General features: G+C 43.2%; 2 protein-coding genes across 2 annotated transcripts; both read right to left on the bottom strand.

The window, feature by feature from the left end:
- Positions 1-6,604: 6,604 nt before the first annotated feature.
- Positions 6,605-7,126, bottom strand: LOC139144247 (uncharacterized). Its single transcript, XM_070714912.1, has one exon. It carries the CDS (start codon positions 7,124-7,126, stop codon positions 6,605-6,607), a length of 522 nt encoding a protein of 173 aa, XP_070571013.1.
- Positions 7,127-14,207: 7,081 nt separating this feature from the next.
- Positions 14,208-16,676, bottom strand: LOC139144204 (zinc finger protein 691-like). The gene is made up of 5 exons (XM_070714857.1): positions 16,656-16,676; positions 16,120-16,200; positions 15,831-15,907; positions 15,606-15,686; positions 14,208-15,403 (listed from the first exon to the last, which is right to left on the bottom strand). Exons 1-5 carry the CDS (start codon positions 16,674-16,676, stop codon positions 14,344-14,346), a joined length of 1,320 nt encoding a protein of 439 aa, XP_070570958.1. The 3' UTR covers positions 14,208-14,343.
- Between the last annotated feature and the right edge of the window lie 6,782 nt (positions 16,677-23,458).

Here is a 23,458-nt window from a genome sequence, read left to right as displayed (position 1 = left end):
TTTAAATTCATAGCTAACCTGTACATACCCTAAATGGTTATGTCCTACTGTAATTTTACGCGAAACTGTGTCAAAAATTAGAGCGAAAAAAGGTGGCGATTTACTCTCTCGCTCAAGACGTCCCAGCTAACGTCCCACCAGATTTAATGGGCCACTTAGGATTTGACCCGTGACCTTTTAGCAATCTGACCAATCTGAAAGAAATCTCCACATGATCTACAATAATCTAACCAATCATAAAGAAGTCTTCACATGATCTATGACCAGGCATGATTGTAGAGTCCGGGGTTCAAAGTCTGTTCTGACCCACACACTCAGCCAGCAACGTGATCGAACACAGCTGTATGCGAGCTCGCATTTGAAAAGCTGAAGGACAGAAAATCCATTAAACCTTTACAAGATCAATACAACGCTCTGCAAAAACGGCACCGACATACAAGTCTCGTGACTTAAAATCTTGGCCCGATGATGACTTTCATTGTGCACGTCTGTATTTTGAAGCCCTGCGTGAGTCGTTGTTGAAACTATGCGTATTAGACCAAAAAAGAAAAGAAATGTTTCTGGTCAGCGCGCGCGTCACTTGAACAACAGCGCGTCACCTTTTTTTCTGTTTGTGGCCGGCGGCTGTGCCTTACACCAAACCAAAATGGCTGAAGAGAAAGAGAAAATTCTTTTGGGGCATGATCAAGTCTTTCTTTAAAACATGGTGCGGCGACTGCATGAACAGTATATATGTGACTATATTGATAAAACTATAAAATCATGGAGGTCCTACCTCCATGATAAAACTGACCCTCCTCCCTGCCTTGAGGGAAAAAAATAAAATGCGCGTCGCCGCACCATTTTTTAAAGAAAGACCTGACAGAAACAGTTTTTTTTTTTTTTTTCCACTTACGCTGGGAATAGAGCATCAGTAACGTAGTGGTAAGCTTTCAACCTATTCTGTGGTCTGACTCGTGTTGAAAGGGCCCGGTAAGAAAACACAAAAGAACCAGATATACGTTATTTTTGAGTTGCAGTTCTTTTAAAGACTAGGCTAGGCTTTTACAGGGAGATAATGCACGTGAAATAAGTTCAACCATATTTTAAGTCAAGTTAGTAGTAATAGGTTCGCACCGTATCGGGCGGATTTTGGCAGGAGGTTCAGTGAGGTTCACGGTTTTTTGGCAGGAGGTTCAGGAGGTTCAGTGAGGTTTACAAATTTTTGGCAGGAGGTTCAGTGAGGTTTGAAATTTTGGCAGGAGGTTCAGTGAGGTTTCAGATTTTGGCAGGAGGTTCAGTGAGGTTCGGGGGATTTTGGCAGGAGGTGGTTTGAGGTGCCGCAGGCGCCGACGATTTGGACCCCCTAGCCCAGTCAAATTAGCAATTTGCACAATTTTTGGCAGGAGGTTCAGTGAGGTTTCAGATTTTGGCAGGAGGTTCAGTGAGGTTTCGGGGTTTTGGCAGGAGGTTCAGTGAGTTGCCGCAGGCGCCGACGATTTGGACCCCCTAGCCCAGTTAAAATTTGCATTTTTTAATTTTGGCGAGTTTCAGTGTGTATCAATTTTGGCAGGAGGTTCAGTGAGGTTTCGGGATTTTGGCAGGAGTAGTGAGGTTTTGGGGTTTTGGCAGAAGTGGTTTGAGGTGCCGCAGGCGCCGATGATTTGGACCCCCTAGCCCAGTCAAAATAAGCAATTTGCCAAGTTGGCAGGAGTTTGACCCTTTTTTTGGGGGGGGGGTAGTATAATGCAGGGAGGTGACAGTCGATGGTGAAGCAGATGTTGATCCCTAAGTCTGGGAAAATTTGTAATGTGGCTGAGATATTGAAGTAGACGATGATTGGCCGGTTTGAATGCTGCAAAGCACGATGGAGGACTCGGAGTCTTCCTCTGATTGGCGTATTTGAATTTAAGAGTTTTGATTGGTTGATTTGAAGTTATGCAAATGAGCACACTCTTTAAAAGAGATCAGGGCCACTCAGGGCCTCATTCGAGCTCTGACCTTTGACAAGTGCAGATGCATACAGCTATGGCGACTTGTGACCTTACACCGAGCCAGTGCCAGCAGGGATGGCGCAAATGTTATTCAGCTAGGGTAGAGAGGCCCTATTACTTCAATATCAAAACCAATGAAAGCCTATGGTCAATGCCTGGTGTTCCAGAAGGTTTTGATGCGCCTACAGCCAGTTCCCCTGGCAACCACAGTCCCACCCTTCCTGAGCCTGCCGTAGAACCACCATCAACACCCCTTCTGTTCGATTCTCAAAGTACAGATGTGACAGATAGCCAGCCGCAACTGTACTCCCAAGTGCACTCGAGACCCGTCACCAGTGATGTCAACACTCAAACAGGTGAGAAGGAGTTTCGATTTCAACTTTCTTCAATGGAGACATCTGCTAGGCTTGTTAGTGTCAAGATGTACAAGGAAGTGCCTATGTTGGCATTCGTGAGTTCTTTAAGCAGGAGAAGACTGGTCAGTTGATACCAACCAAGAAAGGTATTACATTAAGACTGGATGAGTGGTGTCAGTTAAAATGTATCGTAGGGAGAGTTGATGATGCTGTCCAGATGTTGACCTGTAGTTAATTCATTCTATTCCAGAGTACACTCCACCCCAAATCCCCAATGACCTGGATAGGAAAGTGGCACGCAAGCTGGTGAAATACATCTATGTGAAATTTATCTCACAGGAAGTTGATAAACTTGTGAGTGAAAACTGTGAGGGATGTCAACATGACTATCTGTCCCAGAGGGAACACGTGTGTCTACATTATGGTTGCACACCTGCCGGACAGAGGGAAGTGATTTCCAAATACTTTGGCCCTGCTGCCGAATGGATTGACATGTCTGTAGTGGAAAGATCTGTCCAGGAAGTTGCAGAGATCTGTAACCTTCAAATGGACTTCGGATTGATTGACCTTGATGAATTGCTGCACTTACTGTGTTATCGATGGGCCGATGATCCAGAGGGATGCTTTGAAGCCTTGATGGACAATATTACCGTGTACGGAATGGTTCTCTGCAATGACATTATCGAGTCCATGTGTGAAACAAATGGATCTTCTAGTTGTTAGAATTTCGGCAATGTTTTCAATTGTATCAGTCAACGTTCAAAGTTATTTGCCACACCTTTTGCTTGAGTTGCTATTTTTGATGTTCTCTTTTTTGAAAGGTTACGCATGCAATGAATTACTTGAAGTTTCTTCTCCGACTTTCTTCAGGAGTACAAGAACAGTACGGGACACTTACAACTTGTTGTATTCTATTTCATGTTTGTGTTATAAGTTTTGCATTTAAGAAAATAAAATGTGCTGTTAAGACTTAAAGATGAAAAAACTTGTCAGTCTACAGTCTTTGAGTGAGAGAAAGAGAAGTGTGGATGATTAATTTATTTTGTTTAACTGCCCCTTATCCTAATCCGCTATACCCACCCTTGGAAAAATGATACACACTGGTAATGTTTTCAATGGAACAACTTGTCAAGTTTATTTGAATGTTAACACCAGTGCAAATATACAAAGAACAGCTAACTTGCAATGAAAAGTGAACGATAAATTCTAACGCTTCTTTAAAAAGTCAACATCATAAACGTCAAAATCAACACCTGTCAGTTTTTCGATAAAATCATTGACAAGAAAGTCATTGAAAGTCAAATCTTCAGTGAATTGCTTCACAATGTTCGGCATGGACCATCCCCGGCACCGATGCAGCAGATAATAGAGAACGTACTGTCCACACACAGAAGAAAGGGGTCCTGGAGTCTCTGCCTGTTATAGATCCAGTCAAGAGAATTTCTTTTCAGGAATGTCTCGAAAGGTGTCTTGATGGGCGGACGTCCATAGGAATCGAAATATTCGCCATTATTGCTATCCACAAAGTAGAAAGCAACCCAATGTTTTCCTGGTTTGGTGCTGGGGTCCACATTGGCAACAAAAGCAGCTGGATATGATTTCAGTCTTGTCTTGGGCAAGTTGTCAGAGGCCATCACCCCAACAAAAGAAGATGCTGCGTACCTGTCCCCAGTCAAGATCTCCCTGAGCTCTAAGGTGTCCATGCTTTCTTATTCGGAGTGTTGAAGGACACGTATTCAAAAGTCAAACAGGATGTTGCGATCTCTGTCAATTTCGATCACGTTGTCCAGCTCGCCATACACGAGTAAATTCACAGTATTTGGCAGGGCTTGTCTGAACTGCAGTTCTATGCCAAGGTTGCCCTCTTTGATCAGGTTCAAATGCCCTCCGTCAGCAGACAAGTCCGGTGTGAGATCAAAGGCAAACAGTGTGTATCCGTTGTCGTATTCATAGCGATTGATATCGATGCCTTCATCCCGACCCATTTTGTTAGTTCCAGTAAAGAGGGAGTAGTAGGCCATAAGGAACGATTGACCCCCGGCCCTGGTGAAGTCCATTTTCAGAGGTTTGCTTGGAATTTGTTTTCCACCGACATTGAGGACGAGTGATGTCATGTCATAATGTTTGAAGTTGAAAGGGTTCTTCTTGTATGAACCATTGAAGGCATTGTTGTCCACCAGACCCAAGACCACACGTTTAGGTAGCTGTGTGATCTTTGTTGAAGGACATTGTACCTCCAGAAATGGACAGAACTTTCATCACACAACGATGTATGGGATACTTGGATGGTCCCTGCTTTAAAGCTTCTGCATGGCCAAGCTGTACTGATGGACTGAGTTTAATTTTTCTGACCAGTAATGTAGCTTCTGTGACCACTGCTTTGAAGTTTGGACTTTCTGCAGAGCTCACAAGAGAGAAGGCATTCGTGCTTCTGTTGAGTTTGAGACGTAATTCAACGCCATTCATTAGATACTTGGGCTGAAAGAAGAGATCAGAATGGATGGGTCCAACCGTATCGACAACTTGACTGCCAGATGTGAAGGCATATCTGCTTTTCAGTCCCTCGTTTGCTTCCCCACCTTCTTTAGTAGGGTCCACTTCGTCCATTTTCAAGTGATAGTCCTTGAAGAATAGTGCAGCACCAATATGGGTGTCTTTGGCTTCCTTCCCATAATTTAACAACGTCTCCATCATCGCTCGGTATGGGTAAGTAGGGGAGGGGTTGGATATCATTTTGCCATTGAGGTGTACATCCACTTGACTGAACAGTGAATGAACCACAGATTGACAGGTCCCACTGCTGCATCTGCACCCAGGTTACTACCATCAGCTTTTGTGATCTTAGCCTTGATCAGAAGGAGTGTTGAGGACAAATCTATGTAGTCTTCCCCCGAGCCCGAAATCACAAATTCGATGGGTCCCGATTCCACTATGTGTGTCAGGGGATGCACTTCTTCCCATTGTCCCTCTTCCACACTGGTCTGAGTTGGAGGAACTGTGAACAAGTCAAGTTCACTCTTTGTACATTCGCAGGAGTGTTCATGAAGAAATGCCATGTTAGTCAAAAATGTCAAGAGATCTTCTCTGTCGCTTTGCTTTGGAGGAAATGACTCTTCTGCGTGGCGCTCTGCGTTTTATACCACCACTGCCACCAGGGGAGAAAAACTGTTTCAAACCCCTTCCTGCCATTAGGTCTTTTCCAGCTTTTACCAGTCGCCTTTTGGCAGAATGCTTCACGTTACGTCCACTGAGTGCATCACCTGCAATATTGAGTCCTGTTTTTAACACCTGTCTCCCTAGGACTTTGGCTCCTTGTTTCAGCAGCGGTGTGGCTGCACGGAAAAGACCTCCCAACAGACCGCCTAAGCCATATCCTCGCTGCACAGCTGCTCCCTGGAACGATGCTCCATTTCCCACCTGATCCACATAAAACTTCCTGTATGTGGCTGGGTTGCTTTCATAGATTTTACGTCTATAAGGCATGGTTCAGGCTACAACAGTGTAGGGCGTCGCTTTCTGAAGGCTAGTGTCACGATCACTTTCCCACTCTGGAATGGTACTCTCTGACCAGTGTCGTCTCTTATGTAGACCTCTACTGTATCAAATTCGCGATTTCTCAGGGGAAGAAGTATGGAGTGTGAAAGGTGTGGTTGATCATCTGTCCGTGGACCCCTTCCACATTTTCTATTCTCAACAGTGGTGCAAAGGTGTCTCCAACCAACTGGTCGTCCACCAGATCGCAATACACATAGAGAGAAGAGAGGTTTCGAACACTGAATATGAGGGGGCATCACTCTTCTGCCGTAATATGGTATTGGGATAAAATCCCATGATTTCAGCCAAACCTGGAAGAAAGTGGAGACTGGTACCCTCACTCACATCAGCGGTTACTTTCCTGGACACTGTGTCGAAAGTCAATAGGACATCATCGGGTAAACCTCGCTCTCTCAGAGTAGTCAGTATACTTCCAAAATCATCATAGTAACCTGCAGGTATTTTGACAAGTGTTTTTCTATGGTCCTGATCATCATACACAAGGAAGTTTCTGCCCTCGACCACGTTGTACCAAGAGAAAGGGTAATGTATTTCCGTCAAGGCCACTTCCCAATTACCCTGGAGGGAAACGTGCTTTGGTAATTTCACAGTGTAGCCTGTCACTTTATTGTCTGGGAAAACTTCCATGGATGCGTTGCTAGGTAATGTCATGAAGAAGGGGTGTTCAGCCATGGTGACTGTTACTTTCCAAGTGTGGTGCTGGGCCAGAGTATGTCCTTGTTATACCTTTGCTAAATCCGTCACCCAGCTGTTAAACTTGGCAGGCCAACCGTACCACTTGACCAAGTATTCTTTCTTTCCCCTTCTCTTTCTCGTCTTGAGTATTTTTTCCACCCTAAATACATCGTCGTGTTTCTTAACCACTCTTTGCAGTTCTTGCTCATAGAATGTCCCTTCTAACACTTCACCATCGTAATCTTTCAACTTGTACAAGGGTGGTCGATCATGGATCCGTCCTGATATGGTGAAGACTTCTTCAGTCCAATTTGGAAGGTAGCCCTTCTTGAACATTCGTCTGGCTTTGCTGATTCTCACTTGCTCACCAATGTCGTATTTGAATTTGATTGCTTTGGAGTCAAAATCACTGTACAGTGTGTCCCACACCTCTTTTTCATTGGTCTCGTTCACAGAAGCAGGTTTTCTCTTGATGCTGCGGTGCCAGGTGTTGTTGTAGGAGTGCATCAATTGAGGAAGTATTGATATGTAGTTCAGGGTGTTGTTTCTGGTGAAGTATTTCCACATTTTAGTCTTCAGGGTGCGGTTAAAACGCTCTACCACTGATGCTTTTGTTTCATTTCCAGTGGTGAAGAAATGAATGCTTCATTCTTCAGTAGTTTTTGAAATATGTGGTTGACAAACTCTTTACCTTGGTCTGTTTGCAGTTTCTCTGGTTTTCGTCCACTTTTAAAAATCTGTTGGAAGGCTGACACCAAAGTGGTTCCACGTTTATCTTTCAAGGGAATGGCCCAGGCATACTTGGACAGGATGTCAATACATGTGAGGATGTATCGGTATCCTCCGTTGTATTTTGCCAGTGAACTCAAATCAGCCAGATCAGCTTGCCACTGTTGATCTATACTGCCAACAATTACTCTAGCCCTTGGAAACCTCCACCGCACAGGCTTGTGCAGTGTGTAAGTGTCTTGACGTTGCATCCATTCCCTCACTTGCTGACGGGTTATTTTCACCCCCTTTTCTCTTGCAGCACGGTAAACAGCATCGATTCCTCCAAAACTTGCGGAATGACCTGGATCGTAAAATACCTCGCTGAGATGTTGATCCAACTCCGTCGATTTGGTCGCATGTTTCATGTTTGATGACGATGGACCCAGAACAGCAGGCACACAGACACCTTACGCGTTTGAGAACATCATTTACAGACAGAGAAGGGGGACAACACTCCATGACCACAACCTCCTGTAAAATGATCAGCAGCAGAACAGGCCTTGTTGTTTTAAAAGTCGATCCAACTCTTTGGACGCTGTCGAGGTCTCTTGTTGTTGAAATAACAGGAGCCACCTTCTTCTTTTTGGCAAACGGCTGTTCAGTAAACATTTCCGATCCACCATCACTGTGGTCCATGTGAAGTAATCTTTTGGATTTCTTCAAAGACTGGATCCAGTTCCATCTGTCTCTGTTTCCTACCATATCTTGTGGAACATTCATGGTAGACAATACCTGTGCAAACTGTTGCCATGCCCTGAGAGTGAAAGTTTTCCTTCGACGTAAAACATCATTGACAAGATCTACCATGTGGGTACCTGGCACAGGACTACCATCATACATCAGTTCCCCTTTCTCGTTCCAGTCAATTTGATCGTTCTATTTCATTTTCTTAAGGAGAAGTTTTGCTTTTTTCTTCATAGATTTTGTTACACTTTCGATGACATCCAACTCTACCCCATCTGCTGGCTTTTCATCACCAACCCTTTCCCCTTCCGTGATCAGGTTTAATGAAGATATGGAAGAAGAAGTTGCAGCCGAATCGTCAGTTTTCATCTCAGATGGAAGGATGCTGATTTTCACAGGTTCCTTCCTTTTGTCGATGAAAGCCCTGTACTGCTGAAGAGTCTGTTGGTATAGCTTAGCTTTTTCATCATCAGCTATATCTGTTCTTTCTAAGATCTGCTGCATCTCTTGGTCTAATGAGGACAATACCTTGGTGACAGGATGTGTCGTCTGATTCTGCTGTAGTTGTATTGTATTGAGTAATTCCTGCGGCACCAGTGCCATCTTCTTGGCGTGTTCCATGGGCATGGTGACCGTCACTTAAACAGCAGACTACCAAGCACGGAGAGAACAGGTCCTAAAACAGCAGAGAGGAATCCTCCTTTCTGGACCAGTATTTTCTTCTTCTTGGACGTTTTAACCTTTCTATCTGTCAATGTGCGCAGTTGATGTTTGTATTTGCTCAGTTTCTTCTTTTGACCTGCTGTCAGTGGAACACTGCCCCTCAAGATGTTAAGACAGCACTCGCAAAGACAGTGAATGAGATCGTTACTGGCTCCTTCAATAACTCCCCTCTGTTGCTTTGGGTTGCCTCTGGCTAACACAGAGAGAAAGTGGGCATGCTTTCTCATTCGCTGAGACATGATGAATGATGACATATCTTTCAGTCACATCTGTTTTATGTTTTTCTGACATAAACGAAGGTAGTCTCTCCGGGGAAAATGTGGGAACGCAGACGAGTGACTTCAGGAGCATTTGGTTTCAGGTCAATAAGAAGATAGCCGTAGGGTTCTCGGGTAGCATCGAGAAAGGCTTCCTGAATAAAACGCGTGTTTCCAGGATACATTTGCTTGGCCGGTGTGTGATTTGTGATCCATCTCTCGGATTTTTGAACAGGATCAGATAATGTGAATTCAAACTCATGGTTCGGGTCTCTCTACCTTGATGAAACAGATTTGCAAGATAAGCATCACCGACAGATTGCGATGGTGAGAACCCTTGGTGAAAATATTGGCAATCCTCTTGTCGTTACCAGTTTCAGACATCAGATCATCAAGGATCAATAAATTGGACTGACGGGGAGAGAACATACTGTCCAAGTCTTCAGGTATGCCTTCAACAAAACGAATGCCTGGAATCTTTGCAGTGAGTTCTGCATAGGCAGATTGGTATTCCCCATAGCACCAAACAATGTTTTCCTGAGAAGGGAAAATCATGGCTTCCCGTTCCTTGAGCAGTCGCTTAACAAATTCGGTTTTGCCTGATTGTGTTGGTCCACATATGAGAGCAGTGAAAGGATGTTGAAGTCTGACATCCATGATTGAATGGGTTGATGTTGTTCGGACAAAGCATGAATTATTCGTATCAGCTGGCACATTAACTGATGGGAGTCAGATTGCCTGGCTAGTTTCAACAATCTATGCCTCTCCACTTGTCTTCAATGTTATGCACTTGTGTGAGATGGTTTGCCAGTCTGACTAAGTGTTTTGCATGACAGCCTGGGTAAGGACAGTTCTTTCGAACTCGTGGCATGGCACATCAAGTCAGCCGGTCAGCTCTACAGTGTGACTGTTTACTTTTTCCAATTGCTCTGCTTATATCAAATACTTTTGTGATACAGAACAGGCTTTCTTTTGAAAAATTTATCATATATGACGTACGGCAACACACATAAATACAGAAAGAACATTGGATTTGAAAAATCCCGATTATTGATGATCAACTTCAGCAGTGTTTGCAGAATGAGACCCATCACGTCAAATGAATGTCAGACTGCAAACATCACAAACTTATACAGGAAAGTAATCCCATTGGATGATCTCATTTCTCGACAACGGGAGGGCAAAAGGGGACCCGTGGGGCAAAGGGACCTCAAAGTTTCTTGCAGGGACATAACAAATGAAAGAGTGATACACTTCAGTGGTCAGGAGAACTGCTTTCAAGTGGCCCCCGGGGCAGTGGGGCCCACTTTTTGGCCTTTGGGGCAAAGGGGCCACACATACACACCAACTTGTTTGACTAACACATATATACACAAACACCAATGAATAAATACAAACCAGCCGCTGATTCATTTCAAATTTTAAAAGTTGTGTTTGGTTTAATACATCAAACTTTTAACAAAATTTTGCACACCCAACATTTGAAAGGCAATAAATTTCACTTCTCAATACAATATCCAATTCAGACACTGTTAATTTGTCGCATTATTTTTTTCTTCTTTCTAAATATACGCCAGTTTTGTTTTTTTTTTTGTTTAGTTTTTCAACAGTTTTAAGGGCATATAAAATATGAACGAATTGAACTGCTTTTTGAGATTATCAGAATATAACATGAGGTTGAAACATTTTGTTTTGAAAGATGATCAACAAAAGAAGTCATCATTGGGTTCCTCACAAACAGATGAAAATTCTGAATTTACAGACAAGTTTCAAATTCCAAACAGCCAGTCACCATCACATTACAAATCCAAGGGTACAGTGGATACACCATCTTCTAGAACTTTTCTCTTGATGTAAAGGTAGGTGAACCCATATTTCAACTGTCGGTAGGTGTACATGCATATCCCTTCTAGACGAAATCCTCTGTTAGTGACAGTTTTGGGACATCTGGATGTCAGGACATCAAGGTACACGTCTTTGGTGATGTTGTTAGTTTTCTTGCTCACTCCCTTGCTGGAAAATTTATCCTTCTCACCGCCAAAACAGTAATATGATTTACTGTTCAGGGCGATGATACCTTCACCTTGCCACTCTACCTTGAAGAGGCCAGGTGTCCTCTTGTCATGTTGAAAATGGGTTGGTCGGGGAAACCACATGTGGCGTTCAGCTTCATATAGGGCCTGCATTTCGGGCTTGACCAAGCTGTGAAGTGTGTCTGCAGCGATGGCTATGTAGGCAGAGTCTGTGTCCATTTCAACATACTGCCAGTCACTCCTGTCAAAATACTTGCTCATGAAGTCATAGTAAAACTGTAGCATGCGTAGCTTGGCATACTGGTAAACGAATATTCCAATTTGCATGGGTTGGTCTATGGTGATAGTACGTTTTGAGGAAGACACTTCATAGGTGTCATCAGAGAAGTCGATGATTCTTCTGAAAAGGGGCGAATTAACAAGCCTGTTCGCCTCGACAATACCGCAGATTTTCACATCAAGATGTTTGTCCTTGTTCATCAAAGTTTTCCCGTACGCACTGTTGCCAAGGAGTTTCATCGTATCGCCCAGAACAGACTTAGAGGCATCAGCATCTCCTTGTCGACGGGCCTCAGATACAGATTCGCCAAACTTTTTGAAACAGGACTTTGGAGTGTACTCGATAACTTGATGTATCCGTTTCACAACAAGGCCGTGTTCAAGGTACCACTTTAGAAGGGGTGAAATAAGGAGAAGTTTCTCACCATGCAGGCTACCAATCAGTGATCGACGAGGGGATCTGAGCTGGTCTTTTTCTGCTGCGAATGAAAACATGTGCTCTCCTATGTCCGATCTTGAGATGTTCACATTCTTAAAGATTGGACACATCTCAGAAAAGTGTTCTTTGAGATGTGGCGGCACTTCAATATCACACTCTACCATTCCAAAGAATCCTCCATTACGCACAGCCTCAATTATGTCCTTCTCTTGTAAGAAGAAAGACCTGTCAAAATATCTGTCGTGTCTTCGCCGGCGAAAGGCTTTTAGGTCAACATCAGCACGTCTCATGTCAAGGTACTGGCATTCCCATAGGGTTACCAGGTGGAACCCCATGTCCCTGATGTATTTGTCATTGTTCATAGTCTCCCTATAGAGTTCCTGCATGGGTTTTCCTCGGACCTCATTGATTTCTTTGCCTCTGTTAAGGGAACAGTTATGGCCATGCCAGAAACAGCCATGGAATTGGTATACTGTGTTGGTAGTTTCGCAAAAAACCATCAACGGGAAGCTGACGACTGCCAAGACGCCGCTCTCTTGCATTGCCCCTATGTTGAATACTGATGTTTTTTTTGTTAGCAACAAACTCCAGCCACTCCACTGCCATGGGTTCAGACCATTTCCGTTTGAAATTTTCACTGGCCTTTCTTCTGACATGAAAACCTGTAGGCATTTCCTGCATCAGTGCCCAAAGGTATAGGGCATTTGCATCATAGCCAATTATTTTCTTGCAGGTTTTGCCATCACGAATGGTGGTTTTATCTGCCTCTTGGTAACGGTGGAAAATAATGCTCGGACCACCGATGATATTGGATTTGAAAGTATCATATAAGTCTCTATCTTGCTCGCTGATTAGAGAGAAGTTGACGTCGGCTGGAAGTTGTCCAAAAAGGTATCGCATAGTCACACCGGGTAAAGAAACTGCATCTTTGAAAGGATCGACTCCTCTTTCTCTGTAGAAGGCAACCATGTTGTCAATGGCTCGGAGAAAGGGTTTCACGTCATTGTTGTTGTACCAGACGAGGAAGTCTCTGAAACTGGTCATTCGGCGTGTTTCCCAGACCTGCTGACAAAATGCATAATCTTCCATGCTGATATTTGTTGCCTTCAGGCTGCTGTAGAAAGCTGAGTGTGGTGGAGGGATGTTTCCTTCAGCTTCTCGAGTGAATCCATCCACTCGTATGGAAAGAATCCTTTATCTTCGCCTGCATTGTACGCTTTTAAAAACTGAGCATAACTGCAGCCATGCGAGATGTAATTTGCAATATCAAGAAAGCGTAGTGTGTCTGTCTCTAACACCAGATAATCCGCAGACCTCTTTATAACGAACTTTACTTCGTCTTGCTGTAGCAGTTCTGGCCAAAGGTACGGTTTTGCTACGTTCAGGTCATAGTGCCCCGAATTGAAGCCAAGAACAGGCAGCTGTTTCAGATGCCTCATAAAATGACGCTTCAGCTTACTCAGGGGATGTTTCTCATCATCATCTGCTACCCCTTCGCCTGCCATCTTCGCCTGTAACTCGGTTAGAATGGATGCAAAGTTGTTCTTCATTATTTCGAAGCAGTGACGACTGATGGTATTCAGGTAGCTCAGCATGTCAGATACCAAACGCTGTGGGTCTCCTTCAGAGATAAAACAGCGCGGTTCATCAAAGGATGGTACGTTACTGCATATACTGACGCTCAACAATTCATGCTTTGCTTCAAGACACAGTTTACCACCATCGGATGGAATCATATTTTCTTTGTTCAGATAACACTCGAAATCGAATGTAGCTCTGTATGGGTAAATGTGCAAATGCTCTGGCACGGATATTCCCATCATCGCAAGGGAATCAAAAATGGTGGGGGCGAGTTGAAAAGTGCCGCCTGGAAACTTGTGTCTGGTCAGTGTTGTACAGGTTTTCTCGTGTCTGTGTAATTTGCCTAAACGGTCGAATAATTTCTCGCAGTTGGCACACTTAAAGGATTCGGCGTAGTGGTCGAAATCGCGGATGTATGAAAAGTGACCATGATGGTGGTTAATATACATGGTATGGCTGTATTTTCTTTCGGACTTTACAAGGTGTTTGACGATTCTTGCTGTGCAGGGAGATCCTTCTTCCTCCTCCTCCTCTGTAGACAGTTCACACACTTCGATATTGATATCAAAGATAGTTTCTAATTCTGCAATATCGTCAAAGGACACACCTTCGAATTCGTCGCCAGCTAAATGTCCCTGCTGCTGGAGAAATTGCTTTAGGTAGTTGACTGCAGCCACTTCCAAACGTGTCTCCTCATAACCCTTTGCCAGTGCAAGGCAACGGAAGAAACACATATTGTCGCTGTATGGTCGGTTGGTATGTGGGTTGTTAACCAGTGCCACAACACTGCGACATGCCGTTAATGCTACAGGCAAGCTTGTGGTGTTGTGGCATCCGATACTGTGTTTTGCAATTTTCACAATATAAATGGTAATGTTGGTAATGAGTTCAATGACCCATTTAGTGTTCGGTCTGCTCTGTCTGATGTCTTCCATAACATCAATATCTTGTAGGCGATCCAGAAGGTCGACCAAATCATCTTGATTCCGAATCAAGAAAGGCGTGTCTAACAGATGATTATTCTGTGATGGATAGAAGTATCTGAGTTGAATCGGTTTCGACATGGCGCATGATAAAACCAAGTGCAAAGTTGACTTTATACTGGGTGGATTGCCTTCGATGAACCATGTTCAGGAAAATCTTCAGGTCATCTAATTGGAATCCACCTGTCAGTCTAAAATTGTAGACATCTAGCAGGGGATTCCCTTCCCGATGCCTGGACCTGATATTAGACCAGTTTTCTCTGTATGTGGGAGCAAGATCTGATGTTTCATCTTCTCCAAAAATGGGCTCAATCGGGTCAACAGGCAATTGTTGTTCCGGGTGACTGCCTGACGGAGAGGTTTGCCCACTACCACCACCACCCCTCTGAACTGGCACTGATGTGTTTTCGTCATCTGACGATGATGACCATGACGAAGAGGAGGACGACGATGCAGGAGGTGAACTTTCAGGTACGTGATCACGGTGACTGTGTGCCTTTAGTGCCTGAAAGGACTTAAAGGCATAGCGACATCTCGCACACTTGTATGACACAGATCTGCATACCTTTTTGTGGATTTTGCTATGGCTGATGAAATGCGACTTTCTGACGAAGCTCATGTCGCATACGTCACAGCTGTGCTTTGCCTTTGTGTTGGCATGTGCGGCCTTCATGTGCTGCAGCATGTTGTCTTTACGCGTAAAAGGACGATGGCAAGTCGGACAGGGAAAGCGCTGTTGTTTAGGTGGTGAGCGACGTGTACCCTGGGAAGTACTGGGGTGTGTTGGCGAACGATGAACGCTGGTTTCGTGCCGTACCAGGTTGTCCTTTCGATTGAAAGACTTGTCACAGTATGAGCATGAATAACTGTGCTTTTCATCATGGACACTGGAAATGTGACGACGCAAAGTGCCTTGACACGAAAAATGTCGTTTGCAACGGTGACAACATAGATCACTTTTATCATTACTCACCGAGGGTACCGGTGTAGGCGTGAGTGGACGGTTAGTGATTTCTTGTAAGGCCTCTACAAATTCTGGGGATGGCTGTCGATGTGTTGAGAGCAGTGGTGTTGCTACAGAGTCAGTAGCAAACCTGAAAGCGAAAAAAAAAAAGATTAGGACTATTTCTTATTCATATTAGAAATACTTTTTTATCATCATCTTCATTATTATTATTATTATTATTATTATTATTATTATTATTATTACTATTATTACTATTACTATTATTATTATTATTATTAAAGATACTAAGGGTGGAGTAACCATCAATTGATATAAAAAAAAAAACTTACTTCGATCTTTTAGCATGGGAAGAGCCCTCTTCATCCGGTAATTGCTCATTTCCTGTCTGTGCAGGTGATTGAATAGCGGTTCTGTTTAACAGGGGGAAAAAAATATAAAATGTTAGCAATATGTTTTATGAACAATGCATGGTGACAACTCAACAGAGAACGTCGGGTAATTGACTTTGTAATAACATCAAATATTATCACACAAGTGAATTTAAGAAACTATACCTGCATATCTGAGAAGGTGAGGGAGCTTCATCTCTAGGCGCTGACGACTCCGACTCGGAGGTGGGACGTTCGGATAGCTAAAATGAAATAAACAAAAAAAAAATGAGTGAGCTAATTCTTCAGATTTAAGCGGACTACTACTTGACATAAAAGAAAAATTCGGGAGAATTTAATTACAAAGTTACATCTCACAACATCAACTGCACTTCGAAAAACGAGGTGTTAAAATGCAAATGGTTTTTAATTATTGTGTTTGAACAATACCAACCACTTACTTTAGTGTACGTACAGGTGATGCCCGAGGACCAACGTCTTCATCAGACCTCTCTGACTGACAGTCCGCCTCATCGCTTTCATCACAGACCAACACCTATACAGTGGAACAGATCATCCGTCGAGCGTCATTAGTCTTAACTGTTTACATAGTTGTCTCTAATGGTCCGAAAAACGATGCATTACCCCTCCTCCTCAATTACAAGAGAACACGTGTACCCGTAATTACAAGTACAGCTGCCCTCGATTATGAATCAAGCAGTTGAAACATTGTAACAATTAAGTGTTGACCCCTAAACTAATTATCGGGTCAAGCCGCACCGCGTTCACGCTCACTGTACACTGATATTATGTGCGATGCGATCGAGTTATCGCAGTTCCAACTTGTACTCACACACTGTACAGATTTCAAACTATTTCATTGAAATTCCCTTTTACATGAGCTTCAAGACTTGTGTAGTCGTGTTACTTGAACAATTCACAGGTCGAAATAGAAAGAGCGAACATGATCATCGGTGGGAGAATGCGGCAAGTTATTACGTGCGAACTCACAATGCACTGTGTCACTGTCATAGCGGCCGCACACGAAAAACAAAAAGATTGCATGCATTCAATATTTATTGTTTTCTTGCATTTTAAAGCATGCCAACTGATTCTAAACATTATTCTGTCTTAGTTCAACAATGAATCTGAAGAGTTGAAAGGTTTTTTTTTTCCAAATGCACTAAAAGGGTGTTCATGGATAGCGTCCGTATACACAATACGCAGACGACAATCACAGCGCGCGGGAGTTGCATGGCCAACACTGCAGTAAATTACGTACGCGTAAGAGAATGTGTAACTCAGAGAATATTTTCGGATATGATATTCACAAATAGCATTTACGAATTCACTGAATTTAGAAGAACAATAACGAGTAAATATGCTGTTGGTTGTTGTTTGTTGTTTTTTTTTTGCAATAGTAAATATTATGCATAAATGCCCTGTCGGTACGTTATGTGTATTGCAATTGCATTACGTACTACCCAAGCAGCCGGGTACTGTGTACGGAACAACAGATCAGCGTAGATTTTTACACACTCTAAATATTATGATGAATACTTACAGTGTTATCCTCGGTGACTGTGGTACATGCTCTCTCTCCAAACGGTCAATTATTTCCCACTGACTTGCAGTGAATTCGGGAGAATCATCCCATTCCATGTTAGCCCGAGCAGAAGGAACAGATGAGAACAGGTAGCAAAGTCGAAAGAAGCAGTTAGAGCTGTCGATAGATGGCGCCATCACAGACGTCCTTGAAGCCGGACAGGCTGGGCTCAGCAGGTTCAATGTGTGTGGGTTGACTCAAGGCTATTGCTATCGATCCTTCACCTCACTGCCAAATATTTGTTTTGAGTGGATCGGGCCAAGATAAGGCCTTTTATAGTCGTCAAGCATGACGCATACGACCAATCACAGCTTAATACGTAGGCCTTCAAATGAACAACACTGCAGAGTTACACCGAGTTAGGGTGTCAAAAACATCGGCGCCTGCGGCTACTTACTGCAGCTCCTGCCAAAATCCCCGAACCTCACTAAACCTCCTGCCAAAATTGCAAAAAAAAAAAATGCAAATTTTGACTGGGCTAGGGGGTCCAAATCGTCGCCGCCTGCGGCACCTCAAACCACCTCCTGCCAAAACCCCGAAACCTCACTGAACCTCCTGCCAAAATCTGAAACCTCACTGAACCTCCTGCCAAAAATTGTGCAAATTGCTAATTTTGACTGGGCTAGGGGGTCCAAATCGTCGGCGCCTGCGGCACCTCAAACCACCTCCTGCCAAAATCCCCCGAACCTCACTGAACCTCCTGCCAAAATCTGAAACCTCACTGAACCTCCTGCCAAAATTTCAAACCTCACTGAACATCCTGAACCTCCTGCCAAAAAACCGTGAACCTCACTGAACCTCCTGCCAAAATCCGCCCGTTACGGTGCGACCTATTACTACTCAAGTTCAACGTTCATTTTCGCAAAGCGTTTTTTTCTGTGGAAACAGTTACGCTTTCAATGAGAACCGATCATTTGCAAAAGGTACATAAAAAGTCAGTGATTGATTTTCACACAATTTGTTGAAAAATCAATGCAGCGGTGCAAAAAACCTATAACAAATTTCGAATAGGCCTATTCACTGTCACAATTCTAGTATAGTGCAGACTTATACGCGACACCCATGCCCAAAACCACATAAGTCTGTAGGAAATTAAACGTAATTGTTATTTATAATAAGTAGGTATGCTCTACGGACGTAAAATAATTAGGTATGTATGGTGACAAAATAAGTATGTATGAAGTTCCAACCACTTATTTTCCCCAAAATAGGCCGTTTTGGGTCGGTACAGACTAATCACTACACAGTAACTACTTGATAAGTCATTCAGTTTTCTACGGGCGTCCCTTTTCTCACAAAAATGGGCTTAAAATCGCAATGTGAAAATAGTCTTTCAGCTATATGTTGCACATTGACTTCATGGTCTGTCTAATTCACAGTGAGTGAGGTTGTTGATAAATGCCGATAACACTAGGCGGTCATTATGTCCAAGCGCCATTGGCGGTATTTTTTAGATTGTCTTGCCACCGTCCCTCCACCCACGGACGGTGGTCTTGCATATCAGGATTGTACTGACAGTTGTATTATAAGCTTATAATTTATCAAAATAGCTATGTTGTTCAACAATCTCTCCCGAATCACTTTGCAGGAAAAGTATGATTTTTGTAGTTGCTCTTTTTTACGTTTTACAGAGGGTAATATACACCTGTTCTGCTCCCTGCAATCTGGTTTGACCTCATCAGCCGTAAGCTTATTGAAGGCCAGGTTGTTATCATTCTTCAAATGAACACTAAGGAATTGTTCAGTAAGATAGTTTTGTTGAGTTTCCATTGTGTAGTTCTGAAAGAGTTTGATTAAAGGATATGATACATATTTAAACAACACTATTAATTGTCTGTGTATCTTCCAGAATGATGATAGAGCCAGAGTGGCAGTGTGATATGTAGTTATCCCTTTTCAGGACAACAGAGTGTTTGATCACAATATACCTGCCCAGTGGTGTCATAAATTTTGTCGATTCTGAACCATTCCCCGTAGTGCAACACTTCCCAGCGCAGACTACCACTGGCTTTTCCTATGCCTTGTTTTTGGCCACAGTTAGGAAATATGCATGTAGATGGATGGATATAGGAACCCTGTGAACATTTCTAAATTGATCAACTCAAAGTAGACAATGGGAGAATGCCAACACAATTACTGTCTTTCTGGTCTTAATAGTCGGCTGAATTTATGAAAAAAAAGACCTTAACCCTAAAAAATTGCTACAAAAGGTTCTCAACGGTTTTTTATATAGTCAAATGTGCTAATAACATAGTAAAAGTCTACCAAAATCTGACCACCGGAAACGTGTCATTTGGAGATGGCGTCCAAGATGGCCGCCATATACTTAAAATGACCATAACAACTTAAATATTAAACCTAGACTAGTGATGTCTGTGTCTACCACCATGTTTTAGTGGTTTAGGAATCCACGTACCATATCTAGATTATAGGCAATAAGTCCATGATGTGCATAAGTCCCATGATGTGCATATTTATATATGTATTAAAAATAAATCACTGTCACATTCTTCGTCCGGAACATGTTGCTCATGTGGATTTTCACAATTTCCGAGGTTAGGTAGTAAATAAAGGGAAAGCAACTCCACACAACGTTCATATTTGGGTTGTTTGCGTTTTGTGTATGAAATTGTGTATAATATAAGTGTATATCATGTTTGGCTGTTTTATGTAAAATGTTGCTTAGCCATGGCGAGACGTACCCGTAATCTACGTGTCTTGATGTTACTCCGCACTGGAGCGGAGAGACTAGTGTGACACTGCGATCCTTTGGCGCTACGTTTCGAAAACAGAGTTTTCTTCATCAGTCGCTTAAAATTCATTCTTGATTGGTGAGACGTGTTGAATGGTTGATTGTTTTTATTTGGTAGTATGTTGTTCCACTTACGTTTGTTGTTCAAGTAGGGAAGCTAGAATGTCTACTGTTTGGTCTTGTTGTGTTTGTGTAGGTTCGTGTGAACCTGAGTTCGAGCTGTTGTCGCTTTTGTGAAGTCTGGCGCTTATAAGTGTATCGCCTATATTTCTGTTCCTTCTATATGCGATTATTGGTTGATTTTGGAACAGTTTTTTTAGTGTTTCGTCTTTTTCAAGTTCACTCCAGTTTTCTGTCAGGGCTTGCTTGATTTTTGTCGTTTCGATGTACGGGCTATATGTTGCATGTTATGAAGACTTCTGTATTGTTGGTGGCGTTCCTTGTTTCTTTTTGTTGTTCAAGCTGTCTTTTTCTGCTTTTATGATCTGTTTCTCTGATAATGCGTTCTATTTCACTTTTAGCTCATATTTGGTATGTATATAAATACCAAAAACAGCGTATATGGTGAGTCGGTGGCGTCTGTATGACTGTATGTATGTCGGTATGTATGTGCGGATGTATGTCCGTCACATGCAAAAGCTCCCTTACCGCCAAAGCTACCATCTCAGTATTTGGTGTACAGGTAGATGCAGGGGTTGAGATGTGACGTTGTTCAAATGAACGTCAAAAATTTGCAAATGAGGTAAGAAAAGGGAAATCCTGCAAATGTGCAGGAGTGGTTGCATGTCATTGTTTTTGAACTGTTATATATTAACAGACCTGCTCAAACTAAGGGACCGTTCAGTTTTTACGGCCGGGGGGGGGGGGGGCAAAATCCAGGGGGTCATCATAATTTTGGAATCTGCGAAGGGGGGGGGTCATCACTTTTTCACTGGTAGGAAAGGGGGGGGTCACCACATTTTCAAAAACATAATACCTATAATAATGTTCACTTTATGCCATGGCCATGATCGACCCTCTTTACCGGCGGGCCGCCTTCGGCGGCCCACTACAATAAATATACATTATGTATTACCCATGACCCTCTTAACGGGCAGACGCCTTTGGCAGCCCACTCCAATTAGGTTTACTTCATGCAATGGCCATGATTGACCCTCTTTACCGGCGGGCCGGCCGCCTTTGGCGGCCCACTACAATAAATATACTTTATGTATTACCCATGACCCTCTTAGCGGGCAGACACCTTTGGCGGCCCACTCCAATTAGGTTTACTTCATGCAATGGCCATGATCGACCCTCTTTACCGGCAGGCCGGCCGCCTTTGGCGGCCCACTACAATAAATATACTGTAACATAGCCATATATATGCTTAGAATTTAACCTTTGAATTTGACTGTAATGACCGACAGTAACCCTGCACGTTATCTCCCGTGTTCGTTTTCGTGACCTTTTATTGTTTCAACTCCTGAAGTTATCATCAATGCCTGGACGACCTTTACCCCTGTTTGACATTGTACTTAACCAACAGCGATTTGACTTTGCCGATTGTTCGTAGTTAATTATAGACGCATGACTTTGCAGATCCTGAGACCCGATTGTTCTTAGTTAATTATAGACCCATGACTTTGCAGTTTCTGAAAGCCAATATAAACTGTGCATTTTGACTTGTTAGACGCACTTTACCGACGACGCCCCGAGACGACGTTCAACCGTGACCCTGACGACTAGTGTAGGTCATAGAAGTTTACCGTGTAACTAGAGTTACTCAGCTGAATAAAGTACTACGACTTAGAGTATTCCTGTGTACCGTGGCCGTCTCTTATAGTATCCGATAATAGCTACATCACAACCACGCTACGTGACATATTTGGTGTGCAGCGGTTCGGATCGACTCAAGCCAGCGCCTTCTGCTCGACGTGATATTTTGGTGCCGCTCATCGTCCAAAGGATTGGTACGTACATTTCTGTTGCTCGAACATTGCTAGTATTATAATGCCAGGCCGTAGACAACGATCAATCGACACTCCTGCTTCAAGATATCCTGATATGGCCGGATATACCGAAGCCCGAACTGTTGTAACTCCATCAAGATTTTATGGAAGACTTGGTGACGACGTTGAAACTTTTCTGAAAGAGTTTGATCGAGCTGCCAGGGCTAATAGGTGGTCAGACGAATGCAAGGCCGAGATTTTGCCCGCCTAACTACGAGAATTTGCAGCCGACTTTTGGAACGACTTAGACGATCAAATCCAGTACGACTATGACCGTGTTACTGAGGCCCTGAGAGAAAACTTCCTGCCAAAAGAAACTCAGAGACTTTTCTACAACGAACTGTATAATCGCAATCAGAAACCAGGTGAGCCTGTGGAGGAATTCGCTAGAATTATACAGCGACTGACTCTGCGCGCTCACATGGATATGCCCCGTGAGTTTCAGTCTGAGCTCGTGAGAGAACATTTCATCCGTGGATTGCGCCCGTCTCTGAAGCGAATGGTGATGTCAAAAGACCCTGCTACATTTGAAAAGGCCGTACGTGTCACAAAAGCCGAAGAATGCAACGAAGAACTTGTCAACGGTAAGAGTGATGTTTTGTTATTCTCCACTTTAGACCCCTTCAGTGCTAAATCAGCCAGCCAAGAAGACACGACCGTGGCTGCTGTACAACCGCCCACTTCCGACAATATAATGCAATCGATGTTAGAGACTTTGATGAAGAAAATGGAGTCAGTGATAGACGAAAAGATGGAGAAATTTAATGCCCCGTTAGAAAAGAATTCTGACTCTGCTGATAAATCTGCCCCAGCTAACCGCACAGCCAATCGAGATAGACGTTTTCAACGTAATAGAGGTGCGCCTGGCAGAAACCAGCGAACCACCGATGGGTTGCCGATCTGTAATATTTGCCACCGTGTTGGGCATGTGCAGCGTCATTGTCCTGATTGCCAACATCAGCGACAACAGCCGCAAATGTCCCTAGAAACTGCCGTCGGACGAGGGGATACCGGATGGCAGATGTTAAATTTGATGATGTCCCCGGATTAATAGATAAAAAAGAAGTAGACACCGATGATGATAATGAGGACGAAATATGGACTTATGTTATTGGAACAATTAATCATAGCTGTAGTATTGACGGAAAGATTGGTGATGATGATGTCAAGATGTTAACGGACACTGGATCCGGAACTATGATAATAAGTGAAAAGTTACGTCAAACTTTGCCTAGTTTGAGGAATAAACCGCTGTTGCAGACATCTGGAATTTGTGTGAAAACATTGGAAGGAAACAAACTAAACATCGTGGGAAGAATAGAAGTCGACTTCGAGATTGCCGGTAAGAAATTTCCCTATCCTGCTTATGTTATCGCAAATTCCATGTATGACTGTTTGATCGGAGCTGATTTAATGAATGATATCGGACTTGACATCATGTTCACTAAACAACAAGCCACCGTAG

This window comes from Ptychodera flava, chromosome 11 (assembly GCF_041260155.1).
Source record: "Ptychodera flava strain L36383 chromosome 11, AS_Pfla_20210202, whole genome shotgun sequence".
In the NCBI taxonomy this organism is placed as follows: Eukaryota; Metazoa; Hemichordata; class Enteropneusta; family Ptychoderidae; genus Ptychodera; species Ptychodera flava.
The sequence above is the reverse complement of the archived record's forward strand: the minus strand, read 5'-3'. Positions and strand labels throughout refer to the sequence as shown.

What these genes read in the sequence shown, in the direction of transcription:
- LOC139144247 (XM_070714912.1), bottom strand. Translation starts at nt 7,126, where the DNA reads ATGTGGAAATACTTCACCAGAAACAACACCCTGAACTACATATCAATA.
- LOC139144204 (XM_070714857.1), bottom strand. Translation starts at nt 16,676, where the DNA reads ATGACAGTGACACAGTGCATT. An exon ending in TTGGTCCTCGGGCATCACCT is followed by an intron (nt 15,908 to 16,119) that starts GTACGTACACTA and finishes ATTTCATTTTAG; the next exon opens with CTATCCGAACGTCCCACCTC. An exon ending in TCACCTTCTCAGATATGCAG is followed by an intron (nt 15,687 to 15,830) that starts GTATAGTTTCTT and finishes CCTGTTAAACAG; the next exon opens with AACCGCTATTCAATCACCTG.